The sequence below is a fragment of the Podarcis pityusensis genome (genome assembly GCF_964106645.2).
Source record: "Podarcis pityusensis genome assembly, chromosome: 1".
Lineage (NCBI taxonomy): Eukaryota > Metazoa > Chordata > Lepidosauria > Squamata > Lacertidae > Podarcis > Podarcis pityusensis.
Window position 1 is genome coordinate 139,578,604 of NC_138028.1, and position 26,945 is coordinate 139,605,548.

The following is a 26,945-nucleotide window of genomic DNA, read 5'->3' on the forward strand; positions in this document are numbered from 1 at the left end:
TTTGGGAATCAATATATAATGAACTGAAAAAAATACTTAAATACACTTTCGTTAAAAAACCCGAAGCTTTTCTTCTGGGAATGATCGGAGACGAGATTAAAAAAGAGGATCATATAATGTTTCAATACGCAACCGTAGCTGCCAGGATCTTGTTAGCAAAAAATTGGAAAACCCCAAATATCCCGACTGTTAAAGATTGGCAAATTAAATTATTTGAATATATGGATTTGGCAAGAATGACACAGAATATCAGACAGCAAAAAGGTACAAAGTTTATTGATGACTGGAATAAATTTATAATGTACATGGAATCAAATTCTAGAGATATAAAAATCACAGTAGGTTTAATATAATCCTTGCGATGTTTAGATGATATAAAATAAGAACTGCAGAACCGAATTACTACTTTACATAATCCAAAATTGAGATGGAGGGAAGTCAACTTTTATTTGTGTTAACTGATGTTTGTCTTCTGGTTTGTTTATATTTTCTGTTTTGGTTGATGTCTTTCTTTTTTCTTCTCATTGGTGTGTTCGGTTTGTTTTTGTTTTTCTTTTTTCTGTTGTTGTTTGGCTTAGAAAATTAATAAAAAGAAATTTAAAAAAAGAGAGAGACTGAAACATGGAAGGTGCCTAAAGAAGCCAGGGTGGCTATCTAAAGAACTTTTATCTGAGTTAAGATTAAAAAAGGATGTGTACAAAAAATGGAAAAGGGGGGAAACCACCAAAGAGGAATTCAAACAAATAGCCAGCACGTGTAGACACAAAGTCAGAAAAGCTAAAGCACAGAATGAACTCAGGCTTGCTAGAGAGGTTAAAAGCAACAAAAAAGGCTTTTATGGGTATGTTCGTAGCAAAAGGAAGAACAAAGAAACAGTGGGGTCACTCAGAGGAGAAGATGGTGAATTGCAAACAGGGGACACAGAAAGGGCTGAACTCCTCGATGCCTTCTTTGCCTCAGTCTTCTCCAATAAAGAAAACAATGCCCAACCTGAAGAATTTGGAGCAAATGATTCAGCAGAGGAAACAACCCAGAATAACTAAGGAGATAGTACAAGAATACTTGGCTAGTCTAGATGTATTCAAGTCTCCAGGGCCAGATGAACTGCATCCAAGAGTATTAAAAGAACTGGCAGATGTGATCTCAGAACCACTGGCAGTCATCTTTGAGAATTCCTGGAGAACAGGCGAAGTCCCGGCAGACTGGAGGACAGTAAGAGCTGTTTGACAGTGGAATTTGCTGCCAAGGAGTGTGGTGGAGTCTCCTTCTTTGGAGGTCTTTAAGCAGAGGCTTGACAACCATATGTCAGGAGTGCTCTGATGGTGTTTCCTGCTTGGCAGGGGGTTGGACTCGATGGCCCTTGTGGTCTCTTCCAACTCTATGATTCTATGATTCTATGATTTGAGTGATCTAAAAGCTCTGGCTTGGATCCTAAGTAAAGTCAAACTAAGGAGGTTCACGGGAGAAAAGTTTCCTTTCTCTGGTTGGCTTGCAGGAGGTGTGCAGAACACAGTAGGTAACCCCACTCCCCAACAGCTAAAGGGAGCCAGGTGCATGTGGCCTAAACTGCAGTTACTTACAGGCAGCTCCCAAGGCTGTTCCTCCAGTTTGGGTGCCTGGTAAGCTGCTCATTCTCCTTGTTTCTAGCACACATTACTTTCTGCAGTTTATTTTGTACTTGTCTCTTCACCACTCCCTTTCCCTTAATTTATATTGTTTCTTTTCTGATATTTTGGGAGAACAGGAAGGACTCTGTCTCATTTGTCTTCTCTGCTTCTCTCTTTTCTCTCCTATTCTGTTGTTACAATTTTTCAAACAGTGCAGATTTAAGTATATAAATCTTCAGAGCCTGGAAACAGGAGACATCTGGAGACTCCTGCAGGCTGGGCTGGCATGGGTGGGTTCAAGCCAAACACCCTTAAAAGGGAAACCACGGCCCTTTTCATCTTCCCTGGGAGAGGGACCACTGAACCAAAGGTTCATTATTTCCCCATGTGTAGCCTGTGTGTGGTGCTGCAAGCAACAATGAAACCTCCATTTGAGTCTCTTAGGACTATTTCATTAAGACTGTCCTCACTTGAGGTACTCTTTCTTGTGATTATTATTGCCAGTCTGAAGAGATCTCCAGATTGGAGGCCCTGTCTATCAAGTCCAACATTGTGCCTTTGAGGAAGACAGAGTAGTACTAGGGCCTAAACCATATTTCCTTCCTAATATCAATCCTCTTTGTCACAAATCTCAAGAGCTTCCCGTAACTTCTTTCTGTCCTAATTCTTCTCCCAATCCTCTCAGTGGGCATGGCATAAGCTGGACATCAGAGATGTCCAAAGAACCTGCCAATTCAGCAGAGCAGAATATCTGTTTGCACCTAATAGCCCAATACATTGGGGCAGAAGGTGTTTAGATTGACCTTGACTAGGTGGGTTCAGGACATGGCTGCTTAATATTATAGCCCATCCTACCAGCATTTTCCACTAATGCTCTGTTGGAAGAGATTTGCAGGGCTGCTACATGGACTTCTGCTAGACACTGTGAGATTGATAAGCAGAAGTAGCTTTCGTCAGTAGGGTGCTCAGCCACCTGATCCTCCTGATTGGCATTGCAGTTAGCTTGGGCAAGTTGCATTGTATTCTGAAGGCCTCCTGTATGCCAGTCACAGATAAGAACTTTGGGCCAGTCATGTTCCTTCTGGTGAGGTTTGGAAGGTCTCCAGCCCCTCCCTCTTATTCTGATCAGGAGGATGTTTCTCATACAGGGGCTTCTGCACATTTATCTCAGTTTGGCTGACATATTGCACCTTCCAGGCCACTGAGGGTGTTTTTTCTTCTTGGTTTGTCTTCATATTGTCTCCTCCTTCTTTTCTTCTTCCTTCTACCTGCTCTGTCTTACACTCAGCCACAGAGGGAAATCTGGAAGGAAATCCTTGGAAGCTGCTGTGACTGCAATATAAATCACATGCCGTTTTCTGGGTGGTGTTGATGTATGTTTAACCTGTTATATTCCGGAGGCCTTTTGCATGCCCACCAGAAAGAGCATAAGAAGAGTCCTGCTTGATCAGGTCCAGCATCCAGTTCTCAGTGCCCAGCCAGACAACAATGGGGCCTGTTTGCACTCTTTCCCCCCCTCCAAAAAAACGAAGCCTCTCAGAGCTTCTTCAGGAGCTCTGCTGAACAATGTAGACGGCTGCTGGTGGAGGAGGAGGGAACAGGAAACTTAAATTGTTTTTATGAATTTATGACTAGACTAAAAGAGTAAGAATTATAATCAATAAACAACATTTTGTCTGCTTTCTGGTGAAGAGCTTGAAGCTGATGAAGAAAGGCTTTGGGCACGCTAACGTTTATGCATGCAAGTGTTGAATGTATTGTCACCATATAGAACTTTAATTCTTCTGACATTTGTTTCGCTTTTAGCTTTGAAGGTGATCCTTGTCTGTTTCGAGCGTCAGCTTGGCAGCCAATGGTATTGGCTAAGCCTGCAGGTCAAAGAGATGGCTTTGCGAAAAGTAGGAGGGCTTGCTCTATGGGATTTCATAGATTTTATTGTTCGCACCCGAATTCCTATCTTTGTGCTTCTTCGACCCTTCATTCAGTGCAAGGTAAAGCTACTTTTAATGTTAATCGCCATTTCCTTGTGAAATGACATTGATAAACCAGATGGGGGGGGGAGGAGCGAGGAATGCTTTGTTGTAGTAGCACTCTCAAAAGTGAGAGAGTATTCCTTGGATACTAAACAGGCTTGAGTACCCCTGTTGTTTGCCTCAAAGGAAGAGCAGGAAACATTTCAAAGGTGTTGATTCTCTAGACCAGGGGTAAAGGTCAAGGTAAAGGTACCCCCTGATCATTAGGTCCAGTCACGGACGACTCGGGGGTTGCACGCTCATCTCGCTCTATAAGCCGAGGGAGCTGGCGTTTGTCTGCAGACAGCTTCCGGGTCATGTGGCCAGCATGACCAAGCCGCTTCTGGCGAACCAGCACAGTACACAGAAATGCCCTTTACCTTCCCGCCAGAGTGGTACCTATTTATCTACTTTCACTTTGACATGCTTTCAAACTGCTAGGTGGGCAGGAGCAGGGACCAAGCAATAGGAGCCCACCCCATCAGGAGAATTGGAACCGCTGATCTTCTGATCAGCAAGCCCTAGGCTCTGTGGTTTAAACCACAGCATCACCCGCGTCCCTTGGACCAGGGGTAGTCAACCTTTTTATACCATCCGCCCACTAATGCATCTTTCTTTAAGGTAAAATTTCCTTACCGCCCCCCAGTGCTCAATGGAAGGAGGATTCAGCTTGTGCCGTAGAACCCCCTTCTGCCCACCTAGAATCCTGAAACGCTCACTAGTTGGCAGTAGGGACCAGGTTGACATCCCCTGCTCTAGACCAAGGGTTTTCAACCAGTGTGCCATGGCACCCTAGGGTGCCTTGAATGATGGTCAGAGATGCAGTAGGCAACACTGGCCTCTGTCCCTCTTTCCTGCCCTCCGCCTTCTGATGCCCTCTTGCGTCTCTGCCTCCTCAAGGCTTGCACAGCTGTTTGTTGTAGCAGCCCTGGCTACAAGCTTCCCAGGCAAATGATGCCTCTGGAGCTGGCCAAGGAGTGCTGGTTGTCAGGAGCTGAGGCGGTGTTAGAGTAAGCAAGCAAGTGGGGGAGGGAGCCCAGTCAGCCAGTCCACCAGACCTTGCTGTTGGGAATGGATGAACAAGTGGGAGACCGGGCAGTGACCCCTGTATGGTCTCAAGCAGAGAGCTAATAAGCCCTGTTACCTAAGATCCTTTCAAGTAACGAGCTTAGAATTGAAACTGAGGTTTATGTAGGCAAAGTGGGCATTCTGCCTTTGAGCTATGGCTCCTCCTCTTAATTTTAAAGCAGTATTTTGATGGTGTTTCTTATTTATATAAATATAAACTTTATAAACCTATAAATATAAACAAAACCAAATGGCATTAAAAAAACGGAACTGGCATTACAAAACTGAACCAATATCTTTGTTGAGTGTTATGAGGGTCACTTGCAGAATCACTGAGAGCGTTGACTTAAAACTACCGGTAACTGGTTTTGTTTTGAGCCAGTGTGGTGTAGTGGTTAAGAGCGATTGTCTCGTAATCTGGGGACCTGGGTTCGCGTCTCCGCTCCTCCACATGCAGCTGCTGGGTGACCTTGGGCTAGTCACACTTCTCTGAAGTCTCTCAGCCCCACTCACCTCACAGAGTGTTTGTTGTGGGGGAGGAAGGGAAAGGAGAATGTTAGCCGCTTTGAGACTCCTGAAGGGGAGTGAAAGGCAGGATATCAAATCCAAACTCCTCCTCTTCTTCCTCTTCTTTTGTTTTTGTTCTTCCTGTATCTTCCTGACCACCCTCACCCCCAGTTGCTAGCCCAGCCAGCTGAGAATCATGAAGAAATGACTGCTCGACAGCACATTGCTGACCAGTTGGAGCGGCGCTTCATCCCACGCCCTCTCTGCAAGAGCTCTCTCATTGCGGAATTCAACAATGAGCTAAAGATCCTCAAGGAGGCTGTGCATAGTGGGTCAGGTGAGGAAATCGATGAATAAAAGCCAATTGAGAAAAGATGCACCTCAGATAAGAACATATTACACTAATCATCACTTAACCAACAGCACAATGCTTTAAACCACATATCACTTCTAAAACTGAAATTGGAAAGGATCAGTAATTTAACTTTTTAAAGCTTTTGTAAAATGTTACATTGGCATCCCTTAAGGCTGAAGTCCTGCAAAGAAATAATTGCCACCTGGATGGTGGTGAGACAATATCTTCTAAATATATAGTGTAATTGAAAACCAGTGACTACTACTGGTGCCCATCAAATATGGTGAGATAAATGTCTTACATGACATTTATTCAATCAGTCCTAGGGAAGCGCTTCTTGTAACTTCCTAGTATCATGGAATTAAAGTAAGTACATTAGGAAAGCTTCTTTTTACATTGCCTGCACTTCCAATGGCTCAGACTCTGCAGATCACTGACCCTCCTCCTTTCGTTCCTGCTGTGGAAAAGAACTAAGTCTTGCCAATTTTCATTTTAATGAACACCTCTTTTCCACCACCTTAATTTGTTCAGCCTACCAAGGTAAGACTTCCATCAGCACTGCAGGCACCTCTACCTCTGCATACCGACTGAGTCTCGCCACAATGTCGCGCTCCAACACTGGTACTGGAACTGTCTGGGAACAGGATAGTGAGCCTTCCCAACAAGCTTCCCAGGATACTTTAAGCCGGACAGATGAGGAAGATGAAGAAAGTAAGTACCCAGCATTACAGAGGTGATGTGGCGGCAGGCCTGTTTCTTTAAATCTGGATCCCCTGCAGTCATCTAAAAAGCCAGGGGCAGAGGGAGATGCATTGGGAGGTGTGCACAATCCTTCCCCTGAGTTGAAGCATTTTTACTCCCGGAGCAGTTATAGGTTTGTTTTGTTCTTGTTTTCATTATGTATTTTGTGATTTATGCTGTGAACTACCCTGTGATCTTTGGATGATGGGTGGTATACAGATTTATTAAATAAATTCATTCATTCATTCATCTAGGAGAAAAGCACTAGGCAGAGGGGCTACAGGGAGGTAAACTGCCATCCTGCCCCTTCCCTTTATTACTGAAAGTGAAAATTGGCCCTCTGTTTTCTGTATGGCTGCTACAGATACAAACACAGATTTAAACACATGACTGTTGCGCTGAGATTTACCTATATGGACAATTAAATGGTGGACACATATTAATTTAAATTATATGGACTAAAAAAGCAATTAAAAAAGCAGAGTAATCTTTTTCTTAACAAATATTGCCTTTATGTACATTATGTTGAACTTAGATTTTTGTATTTATACTTCTTATATTTGAGAGGGTTTACAAAAACATTTTGATTATTTTTATCATGGGGCTGAAACTTTTGTGTGTTTGTAGGATTTTGCTGCCATTTTTACAGTTATATTAGGAAGGGAAGACTCTTCCTGTTACAACTGCTACAAATGCTCTGCTGAAGATCGAACTAAGGCGGCAAGCTTTAATTTATTTCATTTTTAGCTGATTATTATTAAAAGTAGATTTAAATTACTCAAGCTGAGGCTGAAAAACAAAACAAAACAAACAAACAAACAAACTGGTTTTCACTTCTTGAAGGCATTTTCATTCTGGTATGTAACTAAGGTCTGCAATCCAGTACACACATAACCTGAGACTCAGTCCCATTGAAGCCAGTAGGGCTTTCTCCCAGAAGGCTTTATTATAGGGGTCAACTTGTCCCTGTTTTGACAGCTTGAATTTTGGCAGCCATGAAACTATTAACCCCAAAAGCTATATGTGAAACAATTTACCATCTGTTGTGGTTGTTGTGGTGGTGGTGGTGGTTGTTGTTATACCCCAGCCACTCTGGGTGGCTTACAGCAGATATTAAAACATAATGTGAGAGATTCTTCATCCTACCCCCTCTAGATGATTCCGTGAGCATGCCCAGTGTGGTAAGTGAACAAGAAGCATACCTCATGGGTGCCATTGGGAGGAGGAGATTCTCCAGCCATCTCTCCAGCATGTCTGCACCTCAGGCTGAGGTGGGCATGTTACCCAGCCAAAGGTAACAATACGGGCTATTTCACATTTCCTGACATCTCTCACAAGAGCAGAAATTATGAAGGTATAATATAGTGTTCAACACATGGGTGTTTGGAGAAGAAGAGTTGTCACAAGGTCAAATAAAATAAGAAATGAGGCAATGCAACATTAGCTTTATGTTAAAATGTGTATGGTGTAGGAACTACTGTTTTAATCCTACATATTAGAAACTTATACATGTTTTCCTTGATACTTATTAGTGAGGAATAGGTAATTTGAAGAGAGATTGTTGTTCTTGTTAACTTTCCATTCCATGACCTAGTCTAAGTTACAGATATGTTCTGCTAAATCAGAGCCTCAGCTGAAGGTGCTTGTGAATGCAACATTTTTTAAAAATAAAAACATATGGATCACTATCTTGGACAGATCTGTCCATCTAGCTGAGAAGTATCTGAGCTACTTCCATAGTCCTGCAGCTAAGGGGTCCTACTTTTTGAACTCAATGTTCTTTTGTTGCATTTGCACAGAACTTTAGGCACCATGGCGTGTGGCATATTGAGAACATTAGGATGACTTTAAAATGTAAAGTGAGATTTTAGACAGTAAGAATGTGTAACCATGAACTGTCCCATACCTGCTGACATAGGAAAAGCTAACTGTGCTCATGGTGCATGGGTGTGTGGGGGCGTGTATGCAAGAGAGAGAGAGAATTTGGGGTTTTAAATTCAGCGATAGCCCAACTTTTATATTCACTTGGCAATCATTGGAAAATAAATTGACATTGATCCCCAGTATCCCCCCCTCCATAGCCTAGTTTTGTTTTCTTACAGTGGATCTAGAGAACCAGTTGACCTGGTGATAAATTGACACAGTAATTAGCCAGGTTTTTCTCTCTCTCAACTGCTTATGCATAGTGAAAAAGTAAGGCAGAAAAATGCAACATGAAACTGAAACTTTTTGCAACCATGCTGCCATCACGTGAAATCCATACCAATTTGCAGTCACTCTTGGGGCCACTTAATACACGTGTTGAGCAGTGGTGCCTGTATGTTTTCCCTTAAGAGAGATAAAACCCCCCAGCTTTGTGAAGTTTATTTTAATTGGGAAAACATCACCGGGGGAGGAATAGGGCTTTCCCGGAATTACCTTTCTTCTGCGCTTTCTGGGCATGATCCGTGCTCCGGAGCTTTCCCCATGAAAACTCGCTTTTTCAAGCTGAATCAGAGCACATGGCATTCTGCAGAAAAGCTGAATTGCTGTTTGTTGGACTTCAGCATTAAAGAGTGAAAACCCCAACGCAGTGCTTTAAAGTGCTGGCCTGTGTGGCATGAGTGGGGCAAAAGGTCAGTGTGGATAAACTCTTAGAGAAACCTTCCCCTAGTGCAGGGGTAGGCAACCTAAGACCCTGGGGCTGGATGTGGCCCAATTGCCTTCTCAATCCGGCCCGCGGACGGTCCGGGAATCAGTGCGTTTTTACATGAGTAGAATGTGTCTTTTTATTTAAAATGCATCTCTAGGTTATTAGTGGGGCATAGGAATTTGTTCATTTCCCCCCCCCCCCATATAGTCTGGCCCACCACATGGTCTGAGGGAAGCTGGACCGGCCCACGGCTGAAAAAGTTTGCCGACCTCTGCCCTAGTGCCATGGACCTGATTCAGTTTATGTTCCCCCCCTGGTGGATGCACAAGAAATGCTTATCACATTTCTCCTGTGTCTCATCTAGTTTGGTCATCAGAAACAATCCTTGATGGCTGACAAATGTGAAAGAAAGAGCAGTTATTGTCTATTGACAGGGCTATAAGCTTTCCACCCTAAGAACTTGCCTAAATTAGGTTCAGCTGTAAAGCTATTTGTAACAGTTCTGCTAATGTTTTGCTGTACTGTAAATCATACTTGTATGCTATGACATCATTAGCCTGGTAGCGTTTGAAAAGTATATTTACTAAAACTGCAAAGTTTAATTGGTGTATTGCTCAAAAAATAATTGATTAACTGGTGAGAAAGTAAAGGCACACTAATATTTGCAACTGTTTTGGTCATGGTGCATTACTGTAACGCAAAGTGAACAGGAGAGCCCTCGTCCCCTGGAGAGTCTTCATGGTTCCAAAGGAGGAGGAGATTCTGAAGCAGGCTGAGCCTTCCTCCTGGGAAAAAAAATCAGGTTTAATATTGCAGACAGCACTCCCTTTGGTTAAGAGATAACACATCCCTGGGGGGAGAGCCGCTTGGCAGAAGGCGGCAGGTGAGGCATAAAGTTTCATGGAAGCAGTCAGGGGCTTAGCCTGAGGGCAGCTGCACCACCTAAATCAAGTACAGTGGTACCTCGGGTTACAGACGTTTCAGGTTACAGACTCCGCTAACCCAGAAATATTACCTCGGGTTAAGAACTTTGCTTCAGGATGAGAACAGAAATTGTGCTCCGGCGGCGCGGCGGCAGCGGGAGGCCCCATTAGCTAAAGTGGTGCTTCAGGTTAAGAACAGTTTCAGGTTAAGAACAGACCTCCAGAATGAATGAAGTTCTTAACCTGAGGTACCACTGTAAATAAATAAAAATACTTAACTAACTGAGCAACTGCATCACAGATAGTTTGGTTCTGCCCCCCCCCCCCCCCAGTCCTGACCTCCCTAACATAAATCCTGGCTACGCCCATGGAAGCAAAGGATCTTGCAGCAGTGAAGCCTTGATAGGAGAACTGTATGAGATGAACAGGCTCTTACTGATCCACATTATATTTGTGCAGGTGGCTGCCCCATTGCCACATCCTGAGCTACAGAAAAGGAGCTTAGTGTTTAACTATGTTTTCCTATGCATGTTTTGCAGGGAGGTGGTGGTGGGGAAAGTGAGGTTCTTTAGGTTCCAATATTACATTGGTCTCCCATTCCACATACCCTTACCTACAGGAGCTGGTCGCCCTCATTCAGCTGTGTGTGAGGCTCTTAGGGTTCCTTACTTGTGGGGAAAATAATGTTGGAATGAGTGGGCCTCATGGGTAAGTTTAAAATGAGAAGGGGGTTGAGTCCAAAACATATGAGAAGCTTTGGTGCCTATCCGGTCATGGCTGTCCAGAGGAATGCTGTCCAGTAAAATGATGTTGAGGAGAAAGGGGGTCTGAAAAGAAAGACAGTAAATAGAATAAAAACGGGACACGAGGGTTTGAAGATCACTCCATCCTCATTTCTTTTATTACAATGCCACCTAATTGTGATGTATTGTAAAAATCAGGAGATTTCTTTGCATCATAACTTCTGTCTATAGGACACCCGTTAGAGTAAAAAGCAAGTCTTCTGTCCAGGTATTGGTTCTAGGGGTCAAACTGCACATAATGTTCAATGGATAGTCGGCAACTATAACTGGGTTTTAAAAAATAACGTAATGTAAAGTGTGGTGGGATCCCAATTTTCATCTGAACTATAGGGAATGGGGAGGTTTAATCCTTCTCTTTCCACTTATGATCCACATGAAAATTGCACCACCCTGCTGCAGGTAGCTTTGGGGGAGGGGAAGTTGCTGCTGGTGCCAATGGGAGCTTTTTCCCAATGCTAATTTTAGCAGTTAAAAACAAACAAAAAGCTAAGTAGGTAATGGATAAACACTGTCCCAGTGCACATATACAACATGTGTTGTATTACATTTTTAACCACCACAATATAGTTGCTGTCTACACATTAACCAAAAATATAGTTTGACCCTAACTTCAGTGAGTCAGCTTTGAGACCAACTTTACTGTTATTTTTTCCCTTTACTATCCTTCTGATACTTCTTTTCTTTGAACACAGAGACGGTTGCATGCTTTAAAAACATATTTTCTTCCCTAAATGCTTCACCTCCCCGCCCCTCCTGCAGTGAACCTAATGTCCTCGATGACTCCCAAGGCCTGGCAGCTGAGGGCAGCCTCTCTAGGTACAGTGTTTACCCTACCTGTATGTCAGTGTCTGTGCTGGGAACAACCTGCTCCCTATATTCACTGTCTTTCCTTACTCATCCTCAGTTCTCTCTCCCTCCATTCCTGTTCCTTGTTCTTCATTGATTATCAGGCCTGCAAGTCAAACGTGCAGCAACCCTAGTTCAGTTGAGACTATTGATTACTAGTAACCTTTATTGGCAAAAAAAAAAAAGTGGGGGGGGGGCGAGTTCCATGTGAAATAAAACTTGTCACACCAAACTCCTAGATTATCTGTTGCAGGACTTGGTCTGTGTCTTTGTAGCTTTTACTAGGTATCAGATTAGAGTCTTCTCTTCTCTTCTCTTCTCTTCTCTTCCCTTCTCTTCCCTTCCCTTCTCTTCTCTTCTCTTCTCTTCTCAACAAAGGGCTCTATTTCTATTTATACATAACACATCAGTGTTAATGGGAGACAGTGATTTTTAAGTATTTTTGTTGCTATATATTAAACACCATGTAATGTAATGGTGGCCCTTGCTAGAATACTAACCATTGATCCTGTTGTGGCATTCAGATCATAATGCAGCTCATAATGACTGCTGCCACAATACCATAGCTGCTGTAGGATCTCTTAAGATGAGTGACTGTTAGGATTGGACTGCTACACAAAGTTCAGGGAACCAAGAGAAGGACAATAATGAATAAAGGATCATTTTAACTAAATGGAACTATAGAAAAACTCATTGAATAGATTATAACAGTATTTAAATGCTTTGAAGACTGTGTCAACAGTTCTCTCATCTTCTTTGATGCCAGGTAAGACAAAAGGAAAGGTTTTAAGCTGCAAGAAGATAGGTTTAGGGAAAATACCCCAAACTTTTCACTAACCCCTTTAAATACGTGAAAATATAAGCTATTGAATTTTATCCTTTGGAGATCTTCATGTGGAACCTGAGGAAGAAATTCAGCATTGTGCTATTGCAAGCATTCCTTCTGTGCAAACTCCATCACTCCTGTGCACTGTTCTGGGGGTTCCCCCAGCACCCCCCCCCAAGCTTATTTCAGAGGCACAGGAGTAGGAGAGAAGGGAAAGCCCCAATGTGCAAGCAGAAAGCCCTGCACAGGGCACTGCTTTGCCTTTCTGGGTTCATTAAGTGAATCCTGACCTGAATGACTATTTGTCAGGAACTGTTTAGCTATATTCATACGAGCCAACTCCTAGGGGCCGAAGGGTCTTCAGCCCCCCAATAAAATATTTGAGGGGGCCAGGGCCCCCAAAAGTTAGTGGGCATTGCCTTTCAAATGGTGTTCATGCACCACGTCATGTGATGCATGACCCCCCCCCCCAATATTTTACTCAAGTGGCATCCCTGGCTATATTTATTACATAGTGAGTTCAAAATTTTAGTTTTTAGTTACACTTCCAGCAAACAAGTTGCTGCAATGCATTAATTAAACCTGTGCAGCATCTGTCAGGTTCCTATTAATCATTTTAGTCACATGTACTAATTTCAATAATATGGGAGACCTTTTTTTAGCAGGTGGTTTACTAGATGGTTTCAAAATCTTTGGAAGTTCACTGAAGTGTTACTTAAAATTACTTACTTGCATCTTCTGAGGCAGGTCTTCCCTACCAAAGCAACCTGCTTGCAGCTTTGTACAGTAGCCATATCTGGGTGTTAAAGCCATCGCATGATTAGAGTTGTATGTAGAGACTGTAGGGATCTGTTCGCTTATTCCGCTACCCTCTGTGGATTGGAGGGGATCTGCTTCAGGGAGTCTGCTGCCCTGGTGCGATATACATAGAACTCTGCATAATCAGGGAACACAACAGAGGGGTGGGACCTACTGTTCTCTCAACTTGCGAGCTCTTCAGTGCCTGGACAGGGCTACAGATAGGATTAAAGCTATTTCTTAATGGTCCATCTACAGAATTTTGTTCTAGGACAAATGCTGTGTGAGAGAGTCTCCGCACTTGGCTGGAATTTTCCTTAGTGATACTCTTTACCTCTAGCAGGATCCATTGGGAGAGAAGGGCTGTTGTTTTCTCATGCTGTCATACTAGACCCAGGGGCCACACTCTATGTGGCTCATTTCGGCTGCCTGCCTGAGCTACCTAAATTGGTTTGAAGTGCCTATATGCAGTGTGTGGCTGTTCTCTTTATGGGCCCTGTGTTTCCTTCCTTTATTTTGGCTTGCTTCCAGGGGCAAGCTGCAAAAAGGTTCCTGAGAAGGGATGACATTCCTTCCTTCAAGCACTAGGAGGAGCTAAGCCAACCTGGGTCCAGTATGACAGTGCAGAGAGTCCAACGGATCTATTCCTTGCCATCTTAGTTACAACCCTGTATTAAACCCTTACATTTCAACTTGGCAAAAGAGATTCCCTTTGACCATTTTGGAAGGGTCACCCACTCCATATTTAAGATTCTTCTCTGAAAATTCCAAACCCTCCCCCAAGATTAATTAATTTTCAAAGAGCATCTCTCCACCCCATGCCCCAAGCTTGCAAAAATCATTGGACTGAAGACTTCTGCCCAGCACTAGGTGAGAGATAGACCAAAGAACATATACACCACATAAATACGAAGCATTAATTCTTCCTCTGGCGTAAGATCAATAGCACTATTGTTGCTGATGTGCTCCAATACCATTTGAATTTTGATAACTTATAAATGTTGCTTTATTTGGTTCAATTTCTTAAGCTGCAGTAAACAAGAACCATAAGTATCCATCAAAGTTAGGGAAGATGGGGGTGGGGAGCCTTTTTCAGTCCAGACATCAGCAAAATCTATTTCAAAGTCAAATACTGAATAATGCATGCCAAGGCTTGTTAAGGAGATGTATAAGGGACAGAATTAAAATGTAATCAGACAATGGCAAAGTACTATCTACTACTGAAATTGTCTTCATATTGCTGTTCTTTCAACTAGAATACTGGCAGGCATTCCCTGTTATATGAACAGTTCTTATTGGATGGTATAAACTTTATACTATAAAGTAATGGAAACAGACGGGGAGACATTGTTCTAGTTTGCAGATGAGTGCTGCAGTAGGGTTTTGTGCCTGCTTAATTATGGAACTATGTTTGTTCTCAATTCAGAAAATTTGCTTTCTGTTGAGTCTGTTAAATTCATTTTTTGAAGACCATGATCATGCTTTTTCTAGGACTAGTGCTTATGTTAATCACTATCCACAAAGAAACTTGAGCCTGCAAGTATGTGTTCAATGTGATAACTTTTTCCATTAAGTCTTGTGCCCATGACATGAATTAATACTTTGTCAACTGTGTTCATCATTCACCTTCTGAACTAAAATTAGAAATGATTAAGGGGTAAATTAAAAATCTAACAGGAAGGAAAATGTGTGTTTCCAACTGTTGCCTAGTGTCTGCAAAAAAACAAACAAAAAAAGACATTAGGATCATAAAATGACATCCTTGCCTTCATCCTTCATGGCATGGGGAGCAGAATGGCCATTGTATAATGGGATGTATTATTGCATGATTTTGAGTTCAGTTTGTGAGACTGATACTTTCCAATATATGGCCTACTCTTGAATGTCATTACTCTTTTTATCCTAGTACTCTTCATATCCTAATTCCAAACCTAACAGATACTCTCCCGTTACCTTCAGAGGTGATGTGATCTTGGAAGCGATTTTATCAATATGTTTAGCAACGTCTGCAATAAAACAAGTCTCTTGTATATGTTATTCTACAGTAGTGATAATGCTTTTAACACTTAACAGGGTAGCAAGCGTGCAGAGTGAACCTGGACACCACAATCTTCTTCTACAGCAACCATTAGGGAGAAAAAGAGGCTTGAGGCAGGTAAGTTCATAATACGTTGGTAGCCTATTGGATGAAATAACTGATTACATTTTGTTCAGTAGAATTTGCTTGAAAATGAAGTAGACCATATCAATGTTAAACATTGGGTTTATGAAACTGATTGTGATGTATGCCTGTTTCTGTGCAGAGATTGCATTGTTCCAACAAGACAACAAGGAGGAGTGTACAGCCCTTAGGAGCACATGTTTAATCACTGCATTTCATTTTCATCATCTGCATTAAAAATCTCAGACACTTTTTTTAAAAATGCAGGACATGGTGAGAGATTATCTAATCTGTCCTAGCAATAACAAGACCATATTAAATAGTGTCTCCCTTGTTCTCATATTATCAAGTAAAATTCTAAAAGGTACAATTTTTTTCACCTGCCTTGTTAGATCAAATAGTGAAAACAAAATAAATGTATCTACTGGGGGGGGGGAGGGCTATACAGTAGCTCACATTTAACTTGTGAGCATTCAGCTTTATGTGCACGGCAAAAAATTAATAATAAATAAAAGGGGTGTGACTTTGGCAATCCCACTTGCCATCGAACCTAAAAGGTTTTGACGATATGTGATTTAAGCTCTTTAGGCACAATCCTCAGAACATAACTCCCACATATGTTGCAGGCTTACTGTCAAGTGAGATGTATTGCAGAACCACATTATTGTATTTTTAACTTTGTTCCTTCAATGCTTTCCAGCTAAGAAGGCCTCTTTTATCACGTCAGAAAACACAGACGGAACCTCGCAGCCGTCATGGTGCACGTCTTTCTACCACACGTAGAAGCATACAGCCCAAAGCAAAACCAACTGGTAAGGAAACATTTTTCCAATGCTGTGGTTTCATTTTTTAAAGCTCCTGGTGAGGAAAGCAGTGGTGAGCTAGTGAACCTCTGCACATGTAACAGGGTGCTAGCTTCCTCACTGCCTGCTGCACACCCATAAAATCTGCTGAAGAGTCCTCCAACCCTCAAAAGCAAATTTTGAGCATTCTCCCAGGTGCAGTGCTATGTGCTCACCCAAAACTCTACTACCTTCTCCTTCCTCTCAAAAACAAAATGGTACTTTCCACCTATATCAGAAAATGATCCAGGTACACAACCACTTGTGTGCCTGTGTGGAGTAAATGTGGAGCTTAAGAATATGATTCAGCATAAGATCATGTCTTATAAAAGATGGGATAATGTTTGCTGTGCTCATTGTGGATATGGAATGGCATTGCTGCTGTAGGTCCAGAAATCCAAACTGCCATCTAAAGGTGGGCAGTGTTGGCCAACTATTTCTCTCCATTCATGTTGTGGTTCGGTGATACACTTTGAAGGAAAGGCAGGGAAATTCTCTGCAATTTATCTGGGGGTCAGTTGTAACCTAAGTTCCTCCTCCTATTGTGAAAGTTATCTCCATTAACATAGATTGTATAATTACTTGCAATAAACTTGTTTAGGATCCGGATGCTAATTTATTGTTTCCTATCTGTATATATATATTTTTTTTAATCTGTATTGGAGATTTTCATTCTGGAGCAGGAACAAAGCATGATGATGTTTTTTCCTGTGTGCTACTGTACTGATTATCAAATTATGTTTTGATTTGTTGTGAGCCACCTTGGCCTGTTCCATGAAAAGATGACATAAAAATAAATTGATTGATTTACTGATTGAAAACAAGGGGCTGGAAATAGGCATGTCAGAGGATTTCAGTTCAGGCTAGATTTTGGTGTGAACACCACCTCATTCATTCCATAGGGCAAGTCTCAGAATTGTGGTTTAGTCTGCAGATCGGCGAACTTTTCTAATGGCCAGTTTAATCATTGTATTGAGGAGAACTGAGGGATTGCTCTTTCTCTTTTCTTAACACTAAAGTTGTGTTGACCAGCTTCAAAGTGCAGCACCTCTGCTGTACCAAGTCAAAACACTTTTTAAATGGTGCAAGAAGCAACTGCACATAATTTCCTTAAAGGCACTATACTAATAGATAGACAGACATAGAGATATCTCTCTCTCTCTCTCTCTCTCTCTCTCTCTATATATATATATAATCTATCTATCATCTATCTATCTATCTATCTATCTGTTGCGCCACCTGGAGAATAATCTTCCAGTTCACCTTGTAAGCACTCCTCATTTTCATGTGTCTTTTCGTGAGTGTTTTTATTCAGGGTTTTTTTTAAAGGATTTCCCTGGAAATACCCTTTAAAAAATCTCATCTGGAACAGGGTGGGATAAAGCATATCCATAAGACATCCATTTATGGAACCAGGACAGGTCAGTCTGGTATAGATTCATCCATTCCTAGGCAGAAGGTAGGCATTCAGGCCATGAAATGGTTGCAGAATTCATTTTCAAATGCGTGTGGTGGTACATCCACTGCTGCTTATGGTCTAATTCTGCAGTTGATCAAAAACGATCTGTAACCTTCACTGAAGCTAAATCCGAGGCATTGACATCAAAGCCGGATCCAGCACCAATTGCAGCCCAGCAGCAAAGCAGCAAAAAGAGCAGCCCTTCAGACGGTAGCAAGCAGGAAGCTGCAAACAGATCCACTCTGCCTCCCTCACCTGCTGTTATTGTGGCAGATCTCCACAGTCAAGTCTCCTCCAGTCAGGTAATCTACTGGGAAAAGTGTGTTTGCTTGCTTGTCACAGCTTATTCTTCTGTTCCCATTAGGGATGGTGGAAAATTTGATTCAATTTGCATTTAAAGGCTTACTAACCAAATTTACATTTTCTGAAATACTATGCAAACTGAAACACGGCTATCCTTTGAAATTCACACTACCTGAATCTTGCAATTCAATCCTCCAGCCAAATAATGTGTATTTGTACAAAAATGCATATACAATGGCGAAGTGTGCATATAAATGCATATTTGTGAGTGGACAATACATAAATGCATTAGCTTAGGGGAAACTGCTTTGCAAAAATGTGTATATTAGGCAAAATTTCATATACCGTATTTTTCGCCCTATAGGACGCACTGGCCCATAGGGCGCACCTAGTTTTCAGGGGGCAAAATCAAGGGAAAAAATATGATTTCCCCCCCGCAGCTCTGGGAGCAGCGGACAGGCTGCACGCAGCCTGTCCGCTACTCCAAGACCTTCTCCCTGCTTTTGCGGGAGGTGGGGGAATTCCCCCATCTCCCCCAAAAGCCCGCAGGAGGGAGAAGGGACTGACTCGGCCAGTCAGTCCCTTCTCCCTCCTTGGGGAAAAGCCCCCAAGAGCCGCTCGCTCTTTAAAGCGTGTGCGGCTCCTGCGGGCTTTTCTAAGAGGTGGGGGAATTCCCCCACCTCCTAGAAAAGCCCGCAGAAGCCGCGGAGCCCCTTTAAAGAGCGCGCGGCTTTTGCCTGCTTTTGCGCGAGGTGGGGGAATTCCCCCATCTCCCGCAAAAGCCCAAAGGAGGGTTGGAGAGTAGCGGGAGGGCGTCGCGCGCCTTCCTGCTGCCCCCCATCCTCTGGGGCTGGTGATGGGGGAAGCGCTGCTTTCCCCACCGCCAGCCTCGAAGCCGGGTTGGAGAGTAGCGGCAAGGTGTCGCGCGCCTTCCCACTGCCCCCCATCCTCTGGGGCTGGCGATGGGGGAAGCGCTGCTTTCCCCACCGCCAGCCTCGAAGCCGGGTTGGAGAGTAGCGGCAAGGTGTCGCACGCCTTCCCACTGCCCCCCATCCTCTGGGGCTGGCGATGGGGGAAGCGCTGCTTTCCCCACCGCCAGCCTCGAAGCCGGGTTGGAGAGTAGCGGCAAGGCGTCGCGCGCCTTCCCGCTGCCCCCCATCCTCTGGGGCTGGCGATGGGGGAAGCGCTGCTTTCCCCACCGCCAGCCTCGAAGCCGGGTTGGAGAGTAGCGGCAAGGCGTCGCGCGCCTTCCCGCTGCCCCCCATCCTCTGGGGCTGGTGATGGGGGAAGCGCTGCTTTCCCCCACCGCCAGCCTCAAAGGGCAGACTCTCCTGGCTTCAGCGGAAGCAACGAGAAGCCTCCGGAGCGCAGGCTTCGGAGGCTTCTCGTTGCTATCGCTGAAGCCAAGGAGTCTGCATTCGCCCCATAGGACGCACACACATTTCCCCTTCATTTTTGGAGGGGGAAAAGTGCGTCTTATAGTCCAAAAAATACGGTAAATGTATGTAGGAGGAGAAATTGGCACAAAGATGCTGGCAAATTTTCATGAGGACTTTTAAAAAATGCAAACTGATACAGAAATATGGAAAATTGAACATCATACTGGAAAAATTATAAACTGGGAGAAACTGAGATTGACATATTTGCCCACCCCTACTCTGCATACGTTTGCTATTTATTTTCTCACTGTATCTTAAGATAGTCCTCTGTTCTTTCTGTTCCCTTATGCCTTTCCTCTCTTTGTGCACATATTTGAATATATTTCCATAAATATATATTTTATTATTTATCTAGTTACAGTAATGCATGGGAACCTCTCAAATGTTAATTCCCCAGTCTCTTGTATTTCTAAAACGACTTACAAAAGTGACATTACAGTCCCTACAAAATGTCTAATAATCCCACAGAAATCCATACAGTCCAGGACACAAAGAGCAAAATATCAACACAGTACTGTTGCACCAGGCCCAGTGCTCCTGGGCTGCCTCAGCAGGCACCACAGCTATGAAGTCCAATGGAAAGTGAGAGGCGGAGCAGGATACTGGATTTTGGCATTGCACAGGGCCCCACTGAAATTTGAGGTGTCAAGGTCCGTTGGCACCAGCATCACTCTTCCAGCATGGAGTGACCTGTTTTGCTCACTGAATGTGGCAGGACCCCCAAAGTGGCCACCCCAAACCAGGGCATTCCAGGTGCAGAGAGGGGCTGAGCTGTCCTTGCTGCCATCATGCAATGGCATCAAGACTGGTCCAGGTCTTATTGCGGAGTCAGCTCACAATATGCCTGCCCCACTTTTCACCCTGGCCAGCAACATAAGTGGCAGGGTTTCAGATGTGTGTGCAGCCTTGTCACCCACGAGGGCGGCTGGGGGTTGGATTGCAGCCATTGGAATTTGACCATTTTAAGGATAGTTGCAGGGTAATGTTTATCTGCAATAACCTTTCTTCATTTCAGAATGTGATGGCTTCTGCTGAGGATAAAAAAAAGGACGAGAATGTGGAGCAAAAGCCAGCACCAGCTCACAGTACCCCTCCACCCACAGAACTTTCTGACACTGAGGATTTTGCAGGCCTTGAAACCACCAGTTTACTGCAGCATGAAGACACTGTCCTTCACATTAGTGAAGACAATGGGACAGAGAATCCCCTACTTTCCAGCCAGTTCAGCTACATGCAGGTTGAGGTGGGACAGACTGGTATTGACCTGGATGAGTCTCATGTTTGACTTGGGAAGCAGCAGGTAGTACACCAGAGGAATGAGAGATCTTCCTCTGGTCTTCCTATTCTTCTAGAGATATGTAAAGGAGCACTTTATGAACATGTGGAACACATCTAGTATCCTATTGGTAAAGTTGGGCCAATATATCTTAGAAAATAAGCTGCAGCTTTGAACAGATCTAAGTGGACTCAGGGCACACCATAAAATAGAGGAAGAGATTATCACTGGAACCTTCCTAGGCACAGAACTGATTCACAACATCTTTAGCACTCTTTAGCTTCTCTAAGTTACATAACAAATGCCAGGCAGAAATAGAGAACTATATTTTTGGAGGTTATCCACCTTAATATAGTAATCTAAATCTAAAGTTTATTTTTGTAATTTCAGAAAATAGAGAGAAATATATATATATATATATATATATATATATATATATATACACACACACACACACACACACACACACACACACACACACTCAGTATACTCATCAGAGACATAATTACTAGAGATAGAACTGCAGAATGCTTTATGATGGTATTATTAATACCTGTTAGCATCAGAATATTAACCACCAAACAAAGTTCAGAGGAATATTTTGGGTGATCTCTGTTCCTTGTTTACACTTACTCTATCTGAAATATAAACTCTTTTCACTCTCTTGAAAACTAAATGTGGACAATACGGAATGGAAAAAATGATACCGCTATACAGAGTTGTGAAACACTGTAGCAAGTGTTCTGTAAATTATACTAAATATCCTGCTTTGAATGTTTAAACAACCTGAATATAAAAACAGCAGGAAAGTGTGTGCATCTTAATGCTACACTTATAGTTGCATCTGTATTTCCATTAATATAATCTACATAAAAAACCAAGAGTTTATGTGTACGTAACAAGTATTTTTGCACACTGGGAGTGTGAAGTGAAGATTTATTTTCACATACACTTATATGAATCTGCAGGTATCTGTGATTCTCAGTGTGAAATGTATTGAATTATACCTCTCTTTGAAGCTTATTCATCTAAAATCATGGATGATTTGCAATCTAGACTCAATGAATGAAAGAATGAATGTAAGCATTAATTTTCAAGTAGGGGAATAACATTTTCTGATGTCATTAAGTTGATGTAAATTAATTTGTTTACAGGTTTCTAACATGGATTTATTGTGCCAGCCATATGTATGGTTACCAAAATACCTTTCCAGAAGGCTAAGCTTAAATTATATATATTTCATAAATAGCTGAGAATGGTTTCTGAAACTATGCAGGAAAAAAGCGCTGCATCACTCCTGTCACTTTAAACCAAACCAAGCCTCTGTACCAAGCCTTTTTCACAGAGAATTTGTGTGTCACTTTTTACATGTTATTAATTAAAGTGATAATTTGATCTATTCATAGGGTGGCTTCCTCATTGGATTCAATGAGATTTGAATGGGAAAGTTCAGGAAGCAGCACTCTGTTTCCCAGCTTGTATCCCTCCTAATCAGGGAACACGTTTTTAAGAGCATGATCATGGTCAACAGAGTTATTTTATTCTACATGCATTATAAGAACTGTAATGTAAAAACAAATAACAAAGTGTATGGACCTTTTAGCAAGCTGAGGCTGCAATCCTACCCCAACTTATTTGGGAGTAAGCAGCACTCAATTCAATAGGACTTAATTCTGAATAGAGATAACACTGCACTGTGAAATAGGTTCTACTACTTTTTCTTGTTGTGACATCAGAGCAGTGGTACAGTCTGCCCTGCAGTAGAAGTACTGTATGTTGGATTTGCTTTTCCTTTGGGAATCATGGGTGGCTGTGCACAAGTGACTCCTGCTTATGCGTTGGGACTCCTCATTCCTCTCCTTCCCCATGAATCAATCTGCTCTGGATGTCTGGTGAACAAGGATTTGCAGAGGGGAGAGGAGGAAAGGGAGGTCCCTCACACTTTGTTAGATTCCATCCCATGTGTGGAAAACATTTTCTGAACTACAAATGAAATATTTTAATTAAAAAAATATTAATTGATATTTCAAACCTATAATTTCTGGTCCACTGAGGATTTCTTTATGGTTAAATTTATTCATTTATTAGTGCACATTACGTGACTACAATATGGAAATGACAATGCAGACAACAAGCATATACCTGTATTTTACAAAGATTTTTAGGGAAATGTTTTCAGTAATGACATACTAATTTAGGTAAAGGGAGTATTTATCTGTATGTGCAATAAGTATTTCACCTGATCATAGTTTTAAGAATAGAAAATACTGTGATTCACTATATAAAAGCCAGTGTTCATAAAACTTAGTATCTTCATCATTACCAGTTGTACGGTATTGAATACATTTTAGCAAGCCATAATGAGAACTCGTAAATATCCCTATTGTGGTGTTCTTGTTTTAATTTCTGTCTTTTTTAAGTTGCAATTTTAAAATTACATTAGTGACTTTAAAATAACATCAGTCTTGTGGTTCAGCAAGCCTGCTGCTTAAGCAGTTTATTGAAATCCTGAGCACGCCTGTTTTTCAAGTGTATATCTATGTCCTATTAGGCACACTGTACTGACTAAAGGTGCATACAGATGTGCTCTTAACAGACATTGTGCTTTTTCCAGTATATTGATAAGTGACAAGTATATTCTGCTGTGAAGAAAAACTATGCTGCTTCCTTAGTGTTAGAGGCCTTATATATATGTAGTGTTCAAAAAATGATCTGTGTTGTAAAAAAACAACTGTCTGTCAGTGTTCAGTAAAGTTTGGTTGCTTCAACTTTTTACATTAACTTGCTGTCATTGATATTGTTACGAATCACAAAGTCCCCCTTTCTAAAAGACTGTCATACCAAGTTATGAGATTACAGCCTTGAAGTTTACTGTAAATTTCCTCTTCAACATGTGCCTCCTCATAGCTTTTCAAGCAGTGCCCAGTCCCAGTCCAGTTTTATAAAAAGGGAGCATTACTGTATTGGAAATCTTCAGTATGATCATTGTTTTACAATTGTCTTTTCTACATATGATCGTAGCTGTGCTGAATGTCAAAAATATTTGTATATGTGTTTATGTGTACATTATATGTATAAGAATGTCAAGGGATGTATTTTTAAGAATGCTGCTGCAAGATTTTAAAGAAAAGCTGTTGAGACTTGAAATGGTTTTAATTTCTAGAGAATTTTGCCAATATATTTTAGCAAAGAAAAAATTGGCATAAAAATCAGAATTCCACTAGTGTTATAAGAACAAGTAAGCTGTTTCCCTCCAAATTTTTAAAACGGGGCGTTCCCTGTAAATATTCATTAAAATTGTTAAGCTTTAATACAATTTATTTTGACACTTGCATTGCCAAAGAGATATGTAAAAATATAAAGGGAAAGGAAAGTCGACTCCTTTTAATAACACCAGATTATACTGTTAGTATACTGTTAGTAAATGATCTCAGGGCAGTCAGGAGAATGTTTATTGACAAATGTTATTGACAAATGTTACATATGGAAGTGAAGGAAGGGCTATCTTGCCATGTTAGATATTAAGGGAGAATATTTGAAATCGAGATACTTTTATTAAAATATTTGTTTATACAAACCATGAAGCCAACCATGAAATTAGGAATTCGTACCCAGTTAAAATGAATTTTTAATGTTAACCAGAAAAATGAAGCCCACTGAGAAGATAGAATCATTTTAAACTATGGGATGTAAAGATACAGAGCTGAAATGTTCTAGATCTGCAATGTGTGCCAAATGACCAAAGATGAAGCATAAAGATGTCTGAATTATGTTTATGAAAGATTACAGTAGTCTAATGTTTGAATATGAATAAATAATAAAAGTTCTCTACAAATGTTTTTGTTTGAAGACATTTCTGTTCATAATGGTATATTTTTCAGAGTTGGTGTTTTCAATATTCATACCACTTGCCATGGTTATGAAATTATTTTGTGAATCATTTTTGGAGGGAGTTATTGCATGTATTCTGTTTCAGTATAAATGACTATACAGACCTTCACAATTTATGATGCATCACACCAAACGTACTGTGATCTGCTATGTGCTTGATACCCCTTTCCCCTGCACCCTCCATTTTTATAGTCCCAGGATGGCACAAAGCCAAGTCTGTTGACCCACAGTGAACAAGCACACCTGGCTGACAGGCTTTGTGCAGTTGTACATCTTCCAGTCCAGATCTATGAAATTAGACTTTAACAAATGGATGGGAAAATAATCCAGGGAAAAAATATATGCCACTTGCCATGTATCAACAACTTTGTGTGCCCACTTAGCATGCTGTCGCCTGTGCCAGTGCGCTACTTGTAAGATAAATGGGTGAGTAGAGTAACTCGCACAGCACATGTAACGTTGCTCAACTGAACAAGCTTGGAAGGCAAGGATTTACCTGTAACAATAATCTAGTCTCATTTACTGGAAGGTCAGACAGGGATTGAGTCTCTATATTAGGCATAAACAAGCCAATTCCAAGTCTTCCCCCCTCCCCCAATGTCTGCTGCTTCGAATGCTACAGTCGATAAGAAGCAAACAAGTATCATCTGTACAAATGCCATTTCCCCCTTAGGCTAGGACCCGAACCAATGGCTTCAAAGGACAAGAAAGGAGATTCCAACTAAACATCAGGAAGAAATTTCTGACAGCAAGAGCTGTTTGACAGTGGTACAGACTCACTCAGGAGGTTGGGGACTCTCCTTCCTTGGAAGTTTTTAAGCGGAGGTTGGATGGCCATCCGTCATGGATGCTTTAGTTGAGATTCCTGCATTGCAGGGGGTTGGACTAGATGATCCTTGGGATCCATCCCAACTCTACGATTCTATGAAAACATCAGATTGAAGTCACTTCGGTGGCATAACATGGAGCAGACATTGTGTTTACCACAAGGAAGGCAGGGGCAGAAATATGTCTCCCTTGCAACTCCCGACCCGTGTTCTCTCTGCCACTTCTGCTGGCTGCTGGAAGACCCTCAAGCCCCCCCCCTCGAGAGGTGAGGGCATTCCACAAGGCCTTGCCGCTCACCTTCTCTGCCCCAGGGGTGGCAAAGACGAGTGCCATCACCATGTGTTGGAAGGCTGCCCCCCACCCCCGGTCTTGCAGAAACCCAGCATGAGGCAGGGGGTCATTCCAGTGGCAACAGTGGGGCGCTGCCTCTTGCTGCTTCACCCCATCTTATTGGCTGTGCCCAGGGGGCAGTGATCCCCATTTCAGATTAAAGCTGCTGCCGGTCATGAGAGGCCCTTCTTCCTGTGCTCCCCCCATGAGGTCCAGAGGGGAACCTTTTCTGCAGTGGCTTCCCATTTGTGGAATGCTCTCCTCAAAGAGGCTCACTTTCCACCTCCATGAAGGAAAAACATTGATTAACATTCCATGGCCTTTTAAATGTTGGGGGCGTATGAGTTTGTATTCTTGTTTTTGTTTTATTACGTATTTTGTGTTTCACCCTGTGATCTTCCGGTGGTGGGCAGTGTTGTAAACAAAAATCTGCCCTTTTCCCCTTATGGGGTATCCAAGAGCCCATATAGAGTCCTTACATAGGTTCCCTATTGGTAGGAGAGAATAACAGAGGCCAACCAGAGAATATTGAGAAGCAAAGCAGCTAGTAAGCCTGATCTTTTTTGATCCGTTGCAACAAGGTGCTCCCCTCACACACAGGTAAGGAGGAGGAACCCAGAACAAAGGTGTGCAAGGCCTTATAAAGACTTATGAAATTGCCACCCTATAGATACATCACAAAAAGGCGGTCTAAAACAGAACATTTGAATGTTGTTTTTTCTCCTGTCCTTGTTTATCTCCTGTCTAGCAGGTTACTTGATTGGATTGCCTGGGGAGCCTGGCCAGTCTTTTGTAACGATAAATACTTAGTTCCTGGGCCATGTCACAGGCTCACACCCTATTCAAACACAGACAGACACTTAAGACAGGATTTGTGAAGGAAAATGGGGAGGCTTTTCCATTTTCCTTTGAGCTTGCAGAGAAAACATTTGGTAAGTTTGGGACAGTTTGGGAATCAAAATGGTTCCAGGTCGGTCTTTCTGTGCTGATCTATGTACGTGCTTGGTTGGTACACTTATGAACATTTAACATATATCTAATCGCTTTGCTATTTGTGGGTGAATGAACACCGAAAGAGCAATCCAAGCTTATTTGTCCTTTTTCTATTGAGATGGAACCAAAACACCTATGCTTGATTTGGGCTGCTAATAAACATGTCACTTTACGATTTTTGGGTGAATGTGCATTCTAACCCCAAAAATACCAATTTGAAATAAGCCCAATCAGAGCTTAATTATCTTCTTTTTATGTAGATGGAACCCAAAACACCTTTTTGCTTTGGTTGGGGGTGATTCTGG

The 26,945-nt window shown here is 42.2% G+C and overlaps 1 protein-coding gene across 11 annotated transcripts in view; it reads left to right on the forward strand.

The window, feature by feature from the left end:
* The window catches only part of UNC80 (unc-80 homolog, NALCN channel complex subunit), a 176,971-nt gene extending 152,537 nt beyond the window's left edge, over window positions 1-24,434 (forward strand). For 7 of the 11 annotated variants that reach the window (XM_081014940.1, XM_081014944.1, XM_081014943.1 and 4 more), the window contains 9 exons: window positions 3,414-3,598; window positions 5,366-5,531; window positions 6,081-6,260; window positions 7,446-7,584; window positions 11,408-11,464; window positions 15,192-15,273; window positions 15,980-16,091; window positions 17,671-17,882; window positions 20,338-24,434. In XM_081014940.1, the coding sequence (XP_080871066.1) occupies window positions 3,414-3,598; window positions 5,366-5,531; window positions 6,081-6,260; window positions 7,446-7,584; window positions 11,408-11,464; window positions 15,192-15,273; window positions 15,980-16,091; window positions 17,671-17,882; window positions 20,338-20,607 (1,403 nt within the window). In that variant the 3' untranslated portion in view covers window positions 20,608-24,434. The remainder of the gene's footprint in view (window positions 1-3,413; window positions 3,599-5,365; window positions 5,532-6,080; window positions 6,261-7,445; window positions 7,585-11,407; window positions 11,465-15,191; window positions 15,274-15,979; window positions 16,092-17,670; window positions 17,883-20,337) is intronic. The other 4 variants (XM_081014947.1, XM_081014948.1, XM_081014942.1 and 1 more) reach the window with 2 other exon arrangements.
* The last annotated feature ends 2,511 nt before the right edge of the window (window positions 24,435-26,945 follow it).